The sequence below is a fragment of the Sapajus apella genome, unplaced genomic scaffold (assembly GCF_009761245.1).
Source record: "Sapajus apella isolate SASKATOON/1434 unplaced genomic scaffold, GSC_monkey_1.0 scaffold61, whole genome shotgun sequence".
Classification (NCBI taxonomy): domain Eukaryota; kingdom Metazoa; phylum Chordata; class Mammalia; order Primates; family Cebidae; genus Sapajus; species Sapajus apella.
The window spans coordinates 8985308-9001733 of NW_022437001.1; the positions used below are offsets into that span (position 1 = coordinate 8985308).

The window sequence follows — 16426 nt, forward strand, 5'->3', positions numbered from 1 at the left end:
CCTTTCAAGACATTTGATGGTGAAGAAAAGGAAAAGGAAACATATGCTAGAGGGGGAGGGTCAGAGGACAAAATGTAAATACAGTAGTTTAGTTTTCTGTCATCTCAGCTGCCCATGTCCATCTCTACCTCCAGTGGAAATAGCCTCCCAAAGTGAGTGAGTGTGCTTGAAAGAGAACCAAAACTGTACTCCCGTATGAATATTCATTTGGTAAATTTTGATATATGCAGATTAATAAAAGTTCTACCATAAAAACCCATCTTTTGGACAAGGCAGCAGCTTTATAAAATATAATGTCTCTTTCATTTACAATGGAATTTTACCTGTGTTTCAATTAAAAATATATTTTAAATAATATTTTCCAGATACATGAACTAATATTGCATAATTAGGCTAAACACATATAGGTTCAAATTTATTGTCTCAAAATTCTGTTATATAAACAAATCTGTGTGCTAATGAGGCATACTAACATTCAACTAAAGTGAATTGTATAGTCCCACAGCATTTCACACGATGATTAAATTAAACGTTTAAAGAGAAAATTAAATCTTTCAAGTCACTAGCAAATTATTCTTGTCCTGGAATTCAGTTGATGCTGTTGTTTCTGTGAATAAAACAGGCGTTTGTAACACCGTAAAAAACTAAAAGAATAACCCGGGGATGTCATTCAAAGATTTCTATTCCCCCTTAAAGCCATTTCTATCAATATAGCTTGTAGGCATCTATTTTTACTGTCATCAAAATGTCTCTCACATTCACATTAATTGCATAAGGAAGCGTGTTACTATTACTACTATTTTATTTCTAGAATAAGATTACTCTGCACTGTAACTAAATTGACTATTTTAAAACTTAAATAATTAATATAATTCTGTTAAGTATCTGACACTACATCGATGGTCATCTTCATCTGAAAGCCATGAAGAGCCTGATTCCAGGTGTTAAAAAGACTGAACCACAGAAATTGATCCAAGTACCTGTGTTAAGTATTTTTTTTGCTACTGTTTCCTTTGACATCCTCCCCTCTGGCTACTGTATATTTGCCTACGAAGAAAGTAGTTAGAAAACAGTATGTCCAATAAAATAAAAGGCAAGTCACTGTTGACCAGGTATGGAAATCACATTCTAAGAAGACAGAAGGAAGCCAACCTGCACACATGATTATGTTATGTGAGACCCAATAACAAAAAGCAGATTACAAGCTATTCAAGTCTGGATGCTGATTTTCTTTTTCAAAATCTGAGCAGAAGAAAAATGTCAGGGTTGTTTGGGAGCACCGAATTACAAGATGCTGAATAAGCTGCTTCATCAGACAGACAGCTAGGAAATCCAATTTGCAGAATAGCTCCCACCAGTTTCTTTTATGTCAGAAGTGAGACTCAATTTTGGCTAGAAAATACACTCCTGTCAGCGGTAACGAAGAGAAATGGTGTTTCTCCCCTTTTTCAGAAACACCATTCCCGGGATGAATGGACAACAGGAGAGCAGTCTCACAGGCGCAGGACTGACCCGAGTATAGTCACCGTCTCTCTCCCAATCCTGAGGGACAATCCCTTGTGGCGCCGGGAGAAGAGAGTATCCAGACCAGCTGGTCAGGGTCTGGCAGCGCGGGCAGCAGCGCTGCGGACCCGGCTCCCGGCGCGAAGGTGTGTAAGGTAGGTGGGGTAAAGCACCCAGCAGCGGAGGGGAGAGCGCTGCACCCTCGCTGAGTCTCGCCGCGCTGGGCGCGTATCTGGGCGGCCCCAGGAACCAGCAGGGAGAGACTTGGGACCCGGGGCGGAGCAGGAGGTGGGCAGAGCCCCTTCCCCAGCTGCCGGTACCTGCAGCAGCAGTTGCGCAGCCACTGGCTCTTGTTGGATCCGCGCGTCGGCTACCGACTGGACAGCAGCTAACGCCTCCACCGCAGGCACCTGAGGCTCAGCGGATCCCTCCTTGGACAGGGCACCCCCACCCCGGGAATCCCAACGCCAGGAGCCATCCGTGGCCATGGCGGGGGCTTGTCGACACCCAACTGGGACGCCCCGGCAGCTTGTTGTGGCGCTTGCCTGCCTGCTCCTGAGTCGACCCGCGCTGCAGGGACCAGCATCCTCGCTTGGGACCGAGCCCTACTCGGCGCTTTACCTGCCGGTCCGGGGTGCGCAGGACGGCAGTAGCCCCGACGGCCCCAGCGTGCTGATTGCCAACCCGGGGCTCCGGGTGCCTCTGGGCCGCTCCCTTTGGCTAGACCCTCTCCGGGACCTGGTGATTGGAGTGCAGCCGTGGGACCGGTGCGAAGTCACGGTCCTGGACGCCCTGCCGCCTTTCAAGGGCGCTCTCTCCCCGCGCCGCTTCCCCTGCGCCTTCGGGCCCCGCCAGGTCCAGTACACTCACTTCGGCTCCCACAGCCCTGGACGCGCCCGGGTGCTGCTGCAGCTGCGCTACGAAGCCCCAACTCACACGCTGGTGCTGCCCTTCACACTGGCGGTGGACGTGGTCTTCTCCCAGCTGGAGCTGGTGAAGCACAACAGGCCTTTGGTGGTGGAGAAGCTGCGGGGCTGGAGCAGCGCCATCGACAGGAGAGTGCTGGACTTCGCTTCCTTGAAGTCCGGAGCCACGGCCACCAGCAGGTGCCAGCTCACCCCACTTCCTCACGAGGGCGGCCCCATGCCCAAGTACGGACGCTTGGTGGACGCACTGGGGGCTCCTCTCCTCAGGGGCAAGGGCGTAGACTGTGAGGCTTTCGTCCGGGCTGGGGTGCTCTATCAGCACACCTCCATCTCCTCGCCCAACCGGGACTACGTGCCCATGATGGTGGAGCTGCTGGGGCCGGAGGGCCAAGACGCTGGGTCCCTGGGAGTGCTGGCCCGCGAGCACTTCCAGCTGCTGGTGAAGATCCGCGGGGGAGCCAAGAACACAGCGCCCAGGCCCAGCTTCGTGGCCACGATGATGATGGAGGTGGATCCATTGGTGCTGACAGCCCTGACGCCTGACGCACTGGCCGCAGAGGACGTCGAGTCAGACCCTGGTGACCTGGTGTTCAACATTCTCAACGTCTCCACTCCCCCACCACCAGGGCACCCGGGGCAGCAGGGCTACGTGGTCAGCACCGATGACCCTCTAGGCCTTCCAGTCTCCTTCTTCACCCAGCAGGAGCTGCTGGAGCTGAAGATTGCTTATCAGCCCCCTACAGAGAACTCCCATGGGGAGCGCCTCTTTCAGCTGGAGCTGGAGGTAGTGGACGGAGATGGCGCCGCCTCAGACCCCTTTGCACTCATGGTGATAGTGAAATCCATGAACACTCTGGTCCCAGTGGCTAGCCATACCAGGGGACTTGTGCTTTTTGAAGGTCAGTCAAGGCCCTTGTCCAGCACCCACAGCGTTCCTATCAATGATAAAGATAACCTGGAAGAAATGAAAATGGCTGCAGTCAGAGGCTTGAGACATGGGCAGCTGGTGGTGTTTGGGGCACCTGCTGGGTGCAAGTATTTCACACCAGCGGACCTGGCAGCAGGACGAGTGGTGTATCAGCATGACGGCAGCAACACCTACAGTGACAACATCATCTTCCGGATGGAGGATGGGTACCACCAAGTGGAATTCCTCTTTCCCCTCACCATCCTACCTGTGGATGATGAACCACCAAGGGTCAGTACTAACATAGAACTCTCACTGACTGAAGGGCAGGTGGTCCAGATCTCTCCCTTTGTACTGTGTGCTACTGATATTGACTCTGAGGACTCAACCATCCGCTTTGTGCTGGAGAACCAGCCTCTGGAAGGAAATGAGGAAGAGCCAGCGTGGGAACTGGCCCCTGGTTCCTCTCACTCAGGCCACTACCTGGGGGACATGTTGCTGCGGCAGGCTGAACTGCCTCTCTCCACTGAAGATGAAGAATGGCACTACAAGGAAAAGGAAGGGCTTTATGAGAAAGTGGTGACTCAGTGGCTACAAAGAGACATAACAGAAGGGAGACTCTTCTACCGTCATCTTGGACCACACAGCCCTCAATCTGTAATGGTCCAGCTGGCTTTCCATGTGCAGGATGACCATGACCCACCCAATCTATCCAACCAGCACATTTTCACCATCAAGGTCCAGCCAGTGGATATACTGAGTCCACAGCTGTATCCAGGAACTACACTAGAAATGACAGTACAAGAATACCAACTCACTCACTTCCAGAAGAATTTCCTCCGATACACTGACCAGGATTCTGATGACCAGAACCTATGGTACACCCTACTGACACTCCCGACTGACACAGATGACAACCACCAAGTCCGAACTGGAGAAATTGTGCTCACTGATTCACCAGACACGCTCATCATGCATTTCACCCAAGCCCAGGTAAATCAGCATAAAGTTGCCTACAAGCCTCCACAGAAGTTGGGTATTGTACCACGGGTTGTGCAGTTTACCTACCAGGTGGAAGATGCTGCAGGCAATAGTGTGCCAGGCACATTCACATTATTCCTGCAACCTGTGGACAACCAGCCCCCAGAAATCACCAACAGAGGCTTTACTGTCTTGGAGGGAGGCAGCTTTAACCTCAGCAATAATGAACTGCATGTTACAGACCCAGACACAGACATTGAGCAAATTGTCTTCATATTAGTCCAGGGTCCCCAGCATGGACACTTGCAGTACTTTAAAAAATGTATGGTCCCAGGAGAATCTTTCATGCAAGCTGATATTATTAATGGGAGTGTCTCTTATCATCATGGCAGAGACCAAACGACTACCAGGGACACTTTCCATCTGGAGGTAAGTGATGGGGTGCACCATATACCCATCACTGTCCCAATTTCCGTGCATCCCAATGTGGCTAACAAAAGTCCTAGGATCTCTATTACAAGTAGTTCATTATTGGATGTTTCCATAGACGTACAAGAGAATAAAGCCACTGAGATTACCATGGGTATCATCCATGGAAAAAGGAAGGATGTACATGACTTGATGCTATCTTTCATTGTAAAGGACAGTCCCAAATTGGGCACTATTCTAGTAAATGGTTTGTCCACAGAACGATTCACCCAAGAAGACCTCATCAATGGGAGAGTAGCCTATGTCCACACCGGAGGTGAAGTTGGTTTTCAAAAGCAGCACGATGCCTTCAGCCTCATCCTCTCCAAGGATTCTTACCAATGGGTAGTGGGAAACAGCACAGTAGAGAGAATGCAGGTACAAGTAACTGTGCTGCCAGTGGACAATGTGGGACCCAAGGTCCTGGTGGGGGAGCCCTTCGTTGTCTATGAAGGTGAGAAGAACCCCTTGACCTTACAACATCTCCGTATTGAAGACGTGGACACTCCCCAAGATGAACTCCTATGCACAGTGACTAGTCAGCCAGCCTCTGGCTACCTGGAAAAGATTGCAGCAGCTGCTGGTTCAAAAATGTCCCAGTCTGGTAGCCCCATCAGTGCTTTCTCCCTCAGAGATGTTCAAGTGAAGCATATTCATTATGTACAGAGTATTCACAAGGGAGTAGAGCCACAACAGGATCAATTCACCTTTTATTGCTCTGACGGCATCAACTCCTCCCCAAATGTCTTCTTCCCTATAATCATCCTCCCTACCAATGATGAGCAGCCTGAACTTTCTGTCCATGAGTTTGTGGTACTAGAGGGGATGAGCCTGGTCATAGACACCCAGCTGCTCAATGGAGCAGATGCTGACCTGCCACAGAATCAGCTGCACTTTCAACTCACAGCCCTCCCTCGGCATGGACGAATCATACAGCAGCTGGCTACAGGCAGCCGGCCCATCCACAGCTTCACCCTCCAGGAGATCCAGGAGGCCTCCACCATTGTGTATGAGCATGATGACTCAGAGACCACGGAGGACAGTTTTGAAGTCTGGCTGAGTGACGGCAAGCACACCACCCACAGGAAGGTACCCATTGTAGTGACCCTAGTGGATGACGAAACCCCTCAGCTGACTGTCAACAATGAGCTGAAAGTAGAGAAAGGACAATCTGAGATCATCACAAATCGTATCCTCAAGGCCACAGATCTTGACTCAAATGATAAGAGCCTCAGTTTTGTCCTCCATTCTGGGCCTCAACAAGGACTTCTACAGAGGCTGAGAGAACCCAGAGGAGAAGTGAGAAACAATCTCACTCTGGGAATGAACTTTACCCAGGATGAGATTGACAGAGGCCTCATCTGCTATACTCACACAGGCCAAGAAGGGATTGTTGACTTTATCAAGTTTGATGTGACTGATGGGGTTAACACTTTGACAGACCACTGCTTCTATGTCATCATTGGCAACTTAGACAGGGTCTTCCCTGAGGTAATCAGCAAAAGGGTCACCTTGACAGAAGGTGCCAGAGTGACCCTTACCAACAGTCTGCTTAGCAACAATGACATCAACAGCTCTGATGAACATCGCTTTAGCATCACACGGGCTCCAAGCCTGGGTCACTTGGAAAGTTCTGACCATGCTGGGGAACCCATTGCCTCTTTCACTCTGCTTCAATTGGCTAGCAACAAAATATCCTATGTTCATACTTCAAATGATGAGAAAAAGATGGACAGCTTTGAGTTTCAAGTGATCAGTAAACTCCACCCTGTGTTCAGAACCTTCAGGGTCTTCATCACTGATGTGGATAATAAGAAACCTATCTTGACCATCCATAGACTAACACTGCAGGAAGAGGATAGCCAACTGATCACTCCCCTTGAGTTGACAGTGGAAGACGAGGATACTCCAGATGATCTTATTCTCTTTACCATCACCCAGGTCCCCATGCATGGCAAGATTCTGTACAATGGTAACCGTCCTGTGACCACTTTCACCAAGCAAGACCTGAACAAGAAGCTAATTAGCTACAAGCATGATGGTAGTGAGACCACTGAAGACAGTTTCTCCTTGACTGTGACAGATGGCACTCACACTGATTTCTATGTCCTCCCAGACGCTGCCCTGGAGACACACAAACCTCAAGTAATGAGGGTCCAAATAAGATCATTAGACAATAGGCTTCCCCAGATTACTATTAACAGGGGTGCCCCAACCTTGAAACGCCTTCACACTGGACACATGGGCTTCCTGATTACCAGCAAGTCTCTGAAGGCAGAAGATCAGGACAGTCCCCACAGGCTTCTGAAGTATAAAGTGACCAGAGGACCACAGCATGGCTTCATTTTCAAAACTGGCCTTGGAAACCAGATCACTCGAGTGTTTACACAAGGTTAGTATGTATTCTTCCTTGATTATTCTGTCCCTGTTCTTCATTGGGTCAGATATCTCAGCTTTGTGTAAAACTGCCCTGACCTCAGCCATTTGCAGTAAGATTCTTGTTCTCATAAAATACAGTGAAGTGTAAAATTACTCTAAAAACAAAAAAGGCAACAAGTCTTTTTTCATCAATTTCATCAGAATGCCCATTTAGCAGGATCCCACAGATGTTTCATAAAGTTGTAGCTATACCTCAAAACCGTTAAACACAGAAGGACAGCTTCTACTTCTGAAATATTGTAAGATAACATTATATTAATTCTCAATATCAGATTGATTTTGAATTTTAAAAGTGACATATAGATGTTATTTGCATAGTTATTAGTAAGTCTAGATTTTTGGAGATGTTTGATATCCAGATTTTGGATATAAATTACTACATTGTTCATTTTTATTACACTATTCAAATGCAATTTCTACATTTAAAAAAAAGCACAGAGCTATGTTTGTGTGAGATTATTTTTTCCTTTACATTTGTTGTCACTACTAATCATGAGCTACAAGTAGGTCCGTCTACTTTCCCAGGCGATGTGATACCCGCTGGCTTTTAAATGCTCTTTATGTCATCCTAACTTTTTTAGGTAGCTCTGTGCATGAAATTTCCCACACATGATACATGTGAACTTAGATGCAACTCAGAGGAAAACTTACACATGTTTAAAAAATAGTTTGGCTCCATTTTCAGAATTGCTTCTGAAGCAAATGAAATCATATGTGTGTGGTCCATAGCACATGTATACCTACGTAACAAACCTGCACATTCTGCACATATATCCCAAAACTTAAAGTATAATAATAAATTATTATAATAATATAAATATAAAGTATAATAATAATAATAAAATAATAAATAATAATTTAAAAATATTAAACATATAAACTAAAAACAAAAAAAAGTGGTTCTATAAGAATTATTTCTATAAACAAATACCCCTTGGAAGCAAATTGTTTTTAAAATGCTAATAATTACCACTATAAAAGCATAATTATAGACCTTCATAACAAATTATTACCCAAGAAAATAGACAGCAGAAAAAAAAAATCATGATTTTATTCTCATTGTCTTTCTTCTTAGGATGCAGCAGTTATTCTTGTTTAAATTCATTTTGACAAAAAGTCTATGAGCATCCACAATTATGTCAAGCTCTGTACTTGTGCAGAAGATTCAAAACCAGATAAACCTGGCTCTCCAGAGAGTGCCAGGATGTTGTAAAGCACATGTAACTAAAATGCCCTCTTTGTTGGACTTCAGTCCCGGAGAATATGCACATAGTAGCACTGTGACAAAGTCGGGAGTTTTTTAAGTTTTATTTTAGGTTTAGAGGCACATGTGAAGGTTTGTTACATAGGTAAACTCATGTCATGCTGGTTTGTTGTACAGATTATTTCATCAGCCAGGTATTAAGCCAAGTATACAATATTTATATTTTCCGCTGTACTCCTTCCTCCTACCCTCCACCCTCAAGAAGGCCCCACTGTCAATTGCTCCTTTCTTTGTATTCATGAGTTCTCATCGTTTAGGCCCCACTTGTGAGAATGTGCAACATTTGGTTTTCTGTTCCTGCATTAGTTTGTTAAGGATAATAGCCTCCAGCTCTTTCCATGTTCCTGCAAAAAACAAAACAAAACAAAAAAAAGCCATGATCTAATTTTTTCAATGGCTACATGATAGTCCATGGTGTGTATGTAATATATTTTCTTTACCCAACACGTCACTGATGGGCATCTACGTTGATTCAATGTCTTTGCTATTGTAAGTAGTGTTGCAATGACCATTTGCATGCATGTGTCTTTATGGTAGAATGATTTTATATTTTGGGGGTGTATACCCAGTAATGGGATTGCTGGGTTGAATGATGGTTCTGTTTTTAGCTCTCTGAGGAATCACCACACTGCTTTCCACAACAGTTGAACTAATTTACACTCCCATCGACAATGTATAAATGTCTCCTTTTCTCTGCAACCTCACCCAGCATCTCTTATTTTTTGACTTTTTAATCATCACCAATCTGACTGGGGTGAGATGGTATCTCATTGTGACAAAGTTTCAAACTAAAGTTTTATTTTTGACATTGTAGCTTTAAGAAGAAGATTCATGTTCCCTTAATCATTATTTTAAAATTCATTAATTGGAGTATTTCTGTACCTAATTAAAACTTTGAAGTTGTCAACATACTCATTTTCATGTGTATCAATATGACTTTGTGTGATGGTTTCTCTTTTTTTTTTTTTAGCTGACATTGATGAGATGAAGATCTACTACGTCTTGAATGAGGGCAGCAGCACATCAAAGGACATCTTCTATTTCTCTGTTGAAGACAGTGGTAAGTCAATAATAAAACTTTAAAAAGGACTTATGGTTAATTAAAATCAATATAAAACTGGAAAACAAATCATTTCTAGGCAAGGATAGGCATCATATAGGCAAGTAATCACAATCAATAATGTCATAATACAAATGAATTATTTTTGTTTCATTTATGATCCTATGCCAAATGATTCTTGACAAATAATTTTTTAGGAAGAAAAAGCAATGAGGAATTTGAGGAGTGAAATGTGAAGTATTTTATCTGATCTGGATCATGTGTGACATCATATAGGCAAGCGAATCTTACCTTCAGGAGATTCTCTGAATCTAGCTAGTGGTTTCCATCATTCTGAAAGAAATTAGAAAATAATATATCTTCAGATTTTGTTGGGATTTTTATCTGCAGAACTGAATCTTACGGCTCCCTGACCTTAGACTTGAAATCTTCCTGGATGGGGTAAAAATATATATATCTCCTGGCATAGAGGAAAACTTGTGAAAAACTGCCTATTTATGCTGCAGCCTGGTCTGTCTACTATTATCTTCAAAGCATCATAATGGGCAGCATCTAGTTAACAGAAGGCACTTTCTTTACACACCTAGGGACAATGATTATGTGGTCAGAAGAAAAATCATTTTGCAGTATGACAGGATAATGGCAGAAATTATGTCTGTGTACTGCTTGCCACTCAATAACCTCTTTTAGTACAAATCATTACTCATTCCCAGTAAGTAACCTGCATTTCCTGCCTAAATCATATGTAATCAGTCAAGGACTGAATCTACGGTAAGGTAGTTCTATATGAGAGGCCATATGGTTTACTGACTGGGTTTGAATCCCAACTTGTTCTGTGTGGCCTTGAATAAGTGACCTTGTCCTCTTCATTCCTTCCCCCATGTATAAAGTGGTGGTCTTCACACCTATGTCAAACAGTTGCTAAGAGGATTGACTGAGATCACAAATGTAAAGCACTTCATAAAAAGTAGGTGTGTTACCTGATTCTTGTTTTTAAAAAAAAATTAATTTAAAATAGGTGCCCATTAACTAGGTACTTTCTCACCTTCTGATGAGACTAACTACAGTTGAAACCACTGATCCCTCCTCCCCATTTCCTCCCTTGAAGTTTAAAATCAAATTTTCCTTCCCTGGCCGAGCGCGGTGGCTCACACCTATAATCCCAGCACTTTGGGAGGCCAAGGCAGGTGGATCACGAGGTCAAGAAATCAAGACCATCCTGGTCAACATGGTGAAACACTGTCTCTACTAAAAATACAAAAAAAATTAACTGGGCATGGTGGCACGCGCCTGTAGTGCCAGCTACTAAGGAGGCTGAGGCAGGAGAATTGCTTGAACCCAGGAGGTGGAGGTTGCGGTGAGCCGAGATCGTGCCATTGCACTCCAGCCTGGGTAACAAGAGTGAAACTCCGTCTCAAAAAAAAAAAAAAAAAAAAATCTTCCTTCCCTTTCCCAAGTTCTCGAGAATCAAAGTTGCTAAAAAGAATAATTTATGCCTTTAAACGGGTTCATAAATAAATGTAAGATGAATATTTTATATTAAATATTTTCCTTTCTGTTTTTGAAAAGAATGTCACTCTAAAAAGATGTACTTCTGACTCTGACACTATGCTGTGTGGACAACATTAGAAACAAAAATCAGTCTGTGATGACACTGTAAGGTGAATTTTATGTAGCTACCATTGTTTAACTTCTTCTGTGATAATACTGTAAGGTGAAATTTATGTAGCTACTGTGGTTTAACTTCTTTCTGTGAGCTAGCTAGTGCTTAAAAACATTATGACTTTTAATCCTCACTACAAAATAAAAAGTAAATGTTATGATACATATTTTAAAATGAAGACACCATGGTTGAATAACTTGCCTGAAGTCATACAAGTTATAGGCAAGCAAACTGGAACCAAATCCAGGTCTTGCCAATTCCAATGCTAGAGCTCTTAACCGCTAATGCTACACTCACCCTGCTTTGGGAAGCTGAAACCATGGACAAAAGTTAGAGAAGAGGACCAAGACTGTACTTCTTAACCTGACAAAGAAGCACCTGGAAACTTAAAGCGAAAAGAATGATCAAACACAGACTCTAAAATATTTGAGGATGCATTTGTTCATATAGCTGTATCTTAAAATACATATAAGTAAACTAAATATTTGCACATTCATTTATCCAGTGGATTTTTTTTCCCTTAGACCCAGGGACAAACTGGAATTTTTAAAAATTATTTCTTTAAAGTTGTTTTTTTTTTTTTTTTTTAAATAAACAGAGTCCTTCTATGTTGCCCAGGCTGGAATGCAGTGGCTATTCACAGGTGCAATCATAGTGCACTGCAGCCTCAAACACTAGGCCTCAAGTTCATCTTCCCACATCCACCTCTCCAGCAGCTGGTACTATAGGCACCTGCTGCCATGCCCAACCAGTGAATTTCTCAGTTGCCTTTCACATACTGTGCATGGAGCGAAGATCCGTGTCTGCCAATGATGGGAATACCGGGAACCGCTGATAAAGCACTCACTTTAAACATTTTTTTATCTGTTATTTTGAAATATTATGAATCCATTATTTTACAGTAGCTGACTTAATCTTTTTTCTTTCAAAATGCTCACATTTTAAAAAGAGTTCCCAAATGGCATGTTGAAAATTTCCATTTGATCTATTAATATTTTTTTTCCTAATAGCACATAGCACTCATGGAAAGATCTGTCTATAGACAGATCTTTCACCATCAGGCTGAAGTAGATGTTGTTGTTATTTTCCATGCCAATATTCAAACTGTTAAAAGAAGACCCTGCCCTGCCTCCAGAACTGGACATTAGGTGTATGCTGCCGCTTAGCTCAGGTGCCTTAAGAATGGAAATACTGGCAAAAATTACCCTAGTGCTGCAATTTTACTAGAATCTCAAGAGTTATACCATGAAGGCTTCCAGTTAGTAGACTCTAGACCCACGCTGTCTGTGTTCATATCCCAGCTCAATCTCTTGTAGTCATGCATCTTTGAGAAACTGCCTGTGCTTTAGTTTGCTCATCTATGAACTGAAGATAACGATGGCACATACCCCTTAGGATTATTATGAGGATTTTGTTAGTTTCCTATTGCTTCTGTAACAAATTATCACAAACTTAGTGGCTTGAACCAATGCAAGCCTGTCATCTGGAGACTGGAAATCCAAAATGGTCCCTACTGGACTAGAATCACGGTTTTGGCAAGGCTGCATTTTCTGGGTTTCTTTTTTATTTTTCCATAAGTTATTGGGGGTACAGTTGGTATTTGGTTACATGAGTAAATTATTTGGTGGTGATTTCTGAGATTTTCGTGCACCCATCATCCGAGCAGTATACGCTGTATCCTATTTGTAGTATTCTATCCCTTGCCCCACTCCCAGTCTTTCCTTCAAGTCCCCAAAGTCCACTGCCTCATTATTTTGCCTTTGTGTCCTCATAGCTTAGCTCCCACATATCAGTGAGAACATATGATGTTTGGTTTTCCATTCCTGAATTAATTCATTTAGAATAATAGTCTTCAGTCTCATCCAGGTCACTGCAAATGCTATTAATTCGTTCCTTTTATAGCTGCATAGTGTTCCATCATATATATACACCACAGTTTCTTTATCCACTTGTTGATTGATGGACATTTGGTTTGGTTCCACGATTTTGCAAATTGTGAATTGTGCCTCTATAAACATGTGTATTCAAGTATCTTTTCCAAATAATGACTTCTTTTCTTCTGGTAGTGAGATTGCTGGATCAAACGGTAGTTCTACTTTTGGTTCTTTAAGGAATCCTGCTGTTTTCCACAGTGGTTGTACTAGTTTACATTCCCACCAGCCATGTAGAAGTGTTCCCTGATTTTAAATCTACTGGGTTTTTTGTTTGTTTGTTTGTTTGTTTGTTTGTTTATTATGGTCATTCTTGCAGGAGTGAGGTGGTATCTCATTGTGGTTTTGATTTACATTTCCCTGATCATTAGTGATGTTGGGCATTTTTTCATGTTTGTTGGTCATTTGTATATCCTCTTTTGAGAATTTTCTATTCATGTTCTTAGCCCACTTTTTGATGGGAGTGTTTGTTTTTTCTTACTGATTTGAGTTCATTGTAAATTCTGGATATTACTCCTTTGTCAGGTGCATAGATTGAAAAGATTTACTCCCACTCTGTGGGTTTTCTGTTTACTTTTCTGACTCTTCCTTTTGCCATGCAAAAGCTCTTTAGTTTAATTGGGTCCCAGCTATTTATCTTTGTTTTTATTGCATTTGCTTTGGGGTTCTTGATCATGAAATCCTTAGCTAAGCCAATGTCTAGAAGGGTTTTTCCAATGTTATCTTCTAGAATTTTTATAGTTTCAGGTCTTAGGATTAAGTCCTAAATCCATCTTTTGACTTTTGTATAAGGTGAGAGATGAGGATCGAGTTTTATTCACTTACATGTGGTTAGCCAATTATCCCAGCACCATTTGTTGAAAAGGGTGTCCCTTCCCCATTGTATGTTTTTTGCTTTGTCAAAGATCAGTTGGCTGCAAGTATTTGGGTTTATTTCTGGGTTCTCTGTTGTGTTCCATTGGTCTATGTGCCTATTTTTGTGCCAGTACCATGCTGCTTTAGTAACTATGGCCTTATACAGTTTGAAATCAAGTAGTGTGATGCCTCCAGATTTGTTCTTTTTGCTTAGTCTTGCTTTGGCCATGTGGACTCTTTTTTTGGTTCCATATGAGTTTTAGAATTGTTTTTTCTAATTCTGTGAAGAATTATGGAGGTATTTTGATGGGAATTGCATTGTATTTGTAGATTGCTTTTGGCAGTATGGTCATTTTCACAATTTTGATTTTACCCATCCATGATAATGGGATGTGTTTCCATTTGTTTGTGTTGTCTATGATTTCTTTCAGCAGTGTTTTGTACTTTTCCTTGTAGCAGTATTTCGACTCCTTGGTTAGGTATATTCCTAAGTATTTTATTTATTTATTTATTTATTTGCAGCTACTTTAGAAGGGGTTGAGTTCTTGATTTGATTCTCCATTTGGTCACTGTTGGTGTATAGAAGACCTACCAATTTGTGCACATTAATCTTGTATCCGGAAACTCTGCTGAATACTTTTATCAGTTGTAGGAGCTTACTGGAGGAGTCCTTACGGTTTTCAAGGTCAATAATCATATCGTCAGCAAACAGTGACAGTTTGACTTCATCTTTACCAATTTGAATGCCGTTTATTTATTTCTCTTGTCTGATGGCTCTTGCTTGGAATTCCAGTACTATGTTGAAGAGGGCTGGTGAGCATTGGTATCCTTGTTTTGTTCCAGTTTTCAAAGGGAATGATTTAAACTTTTTCCCATTCAGTATTATGTTGGCTGTGGATTTGTCATCGGTGTTTTTTATTACATTAAGATATGTCCCTTGCATGCTGATTTTGCTAAGAGTTTTAATAATAAAGGGTTGCTGGATTTTGTCCAATGCTGCTTCTTCGTCTATTGAAATGTTCATGTGATTTTTGGTTTTAATTCTGTTTACATGGTGTATCACATTTATTGACTTATGGATGTTAAACCATCCCTGCATCTCTGGTATGAAACCCACTTGATCATGGCGGATTATCTTTTTGATATGTTGTTGGATTCAGTTAGCTTAGTATTTGGTTAAGGATTTTAGCATTTATGTCCATCAAGGATATTGGTCTGTAGTTTTCATTTTTTGTTATGTTCTTTCCTGGTTTTGGTATTAGGGTGATGTTGGCTTCATAGAATGAATTATGGAGGGTTCCTTTTTTGTCTATCTTGTGGAATAGAGACAAGAGGACTGGTGGCAATTCTTATTTGAATGTCTGTTAGAAATCTGCTGTGAATTTGTCTGGTCCTGGAATTTTTTTTGTTGGTAATTTTTTAATTATCATTTCAATATCACTGCTTGTTATTGGTCTGTTCAGGGCATCTAAATCTTCCTGATTTAAGCTAGGAGGGTTGCATTTTTCCAGGAATTTATCCGTCTCTTCTAGGTTTTCTAGTTATGTGAGTAAAGTTGTTCACTGTAGCCTTGAATGATCTTTTGTATTTCAGTAGTGTTAGTTGTAATATCTCCTGTTTTGTTTCTCAGTTAGTAAGGTTATTTGGATTTTCTCTTTTCTTTTCTTGGTTAATCTTGCCAATGGTCTATCAATTTTATTTATCTTTTCAAAGAACCAGCTTTTTGTTTTATTTATCTTTTGTATTTTTTTGTTTGTTTGTTTCAATTTTATTTAGTTCTGCTCTGATCTTGGTTATTTCCTTTCTTTTGCTGGGTTTGAGTTTGGTTTGTTCTTGTTTCACTAGTTCCTTGACCTGTGACCTTAGATTGTCAGTTTATGCTCTTTCAGTCTTTTTGATGTAGACATTTAGGGCTATGAACTTTTCTCTTAGCACTGCCCTTGCTGTATCCCAGAGGTTTTGATAGGTTGTGTGATTACTGTTGTTTGGTTGGAAGAATTTTTTAATTTTCATCTTCATTTTGTTTTTGACACAATGCGCATTCAGGAGCAGGTTATTTAATGTCCATGTTTTTTTGCATGGTTTTGAAGGTTCCTTTTGGAGTTGATTTCCAGCTTTGTTCCCCTGTGGTCTGAAAGAATGCTTGATATACTTTCAATTTCCTTAAATTTATTGAGGATCGTTTTATGGTCTATCATATAATCTATCTTGCAGAAAGTTTCATGTGCTGTTGAATAGAATATGCATTCTTCAACCGTCGGATAAAATGTTCTGTATATATCTGTTAAGTCCATTTGTTCCAAAGTACAGTTTAAATTGTTTTGTTGTTGTTGTTGTTGTTGTTGTTAACTTTCTGCCTTGATGACCTGTCTAGTGCTATCAGTGGAGTATTGAAGTCCCCCACTCTTATTGTGTTGCTATGTCATTTC

At 41.8% G+C, this 16426-nt stretch overlaps 1 protein-coding gene across 2 annotated transcripts in view; it reads left to right on the forward strand.

Annotated features, from left to right (window-relative positions):
- Window positions 1-1245: 1245 nt before the first annotated feature.
- The window catches only part of FREM3 (FRAS1 related extracellular matrix 3), a 99731-nt gene continuing 84550 nt past the window's right edge, over window positions 1246-16426 (forward strand). Inside the window, exons 1-2 of one of the 2 annotated variants that reach the window (XM_032246492.1) lie at window positions 1246-7177; window positions 9459-9548. In XM_032246492.1, coding sequence (XP_032102383.1) covers window positions 1990-7177; window positions 9459-9548 — 5278 coding nt within the window. In that variant the 5' untranslated portion in view covers window positions 1246-1989. The remainder of the gene's footprint in view (window positions 7178-9458; window positions 9549-16426) is intronic. The other variant, XM_032246491.1, reaches the window with a different exon arrangement.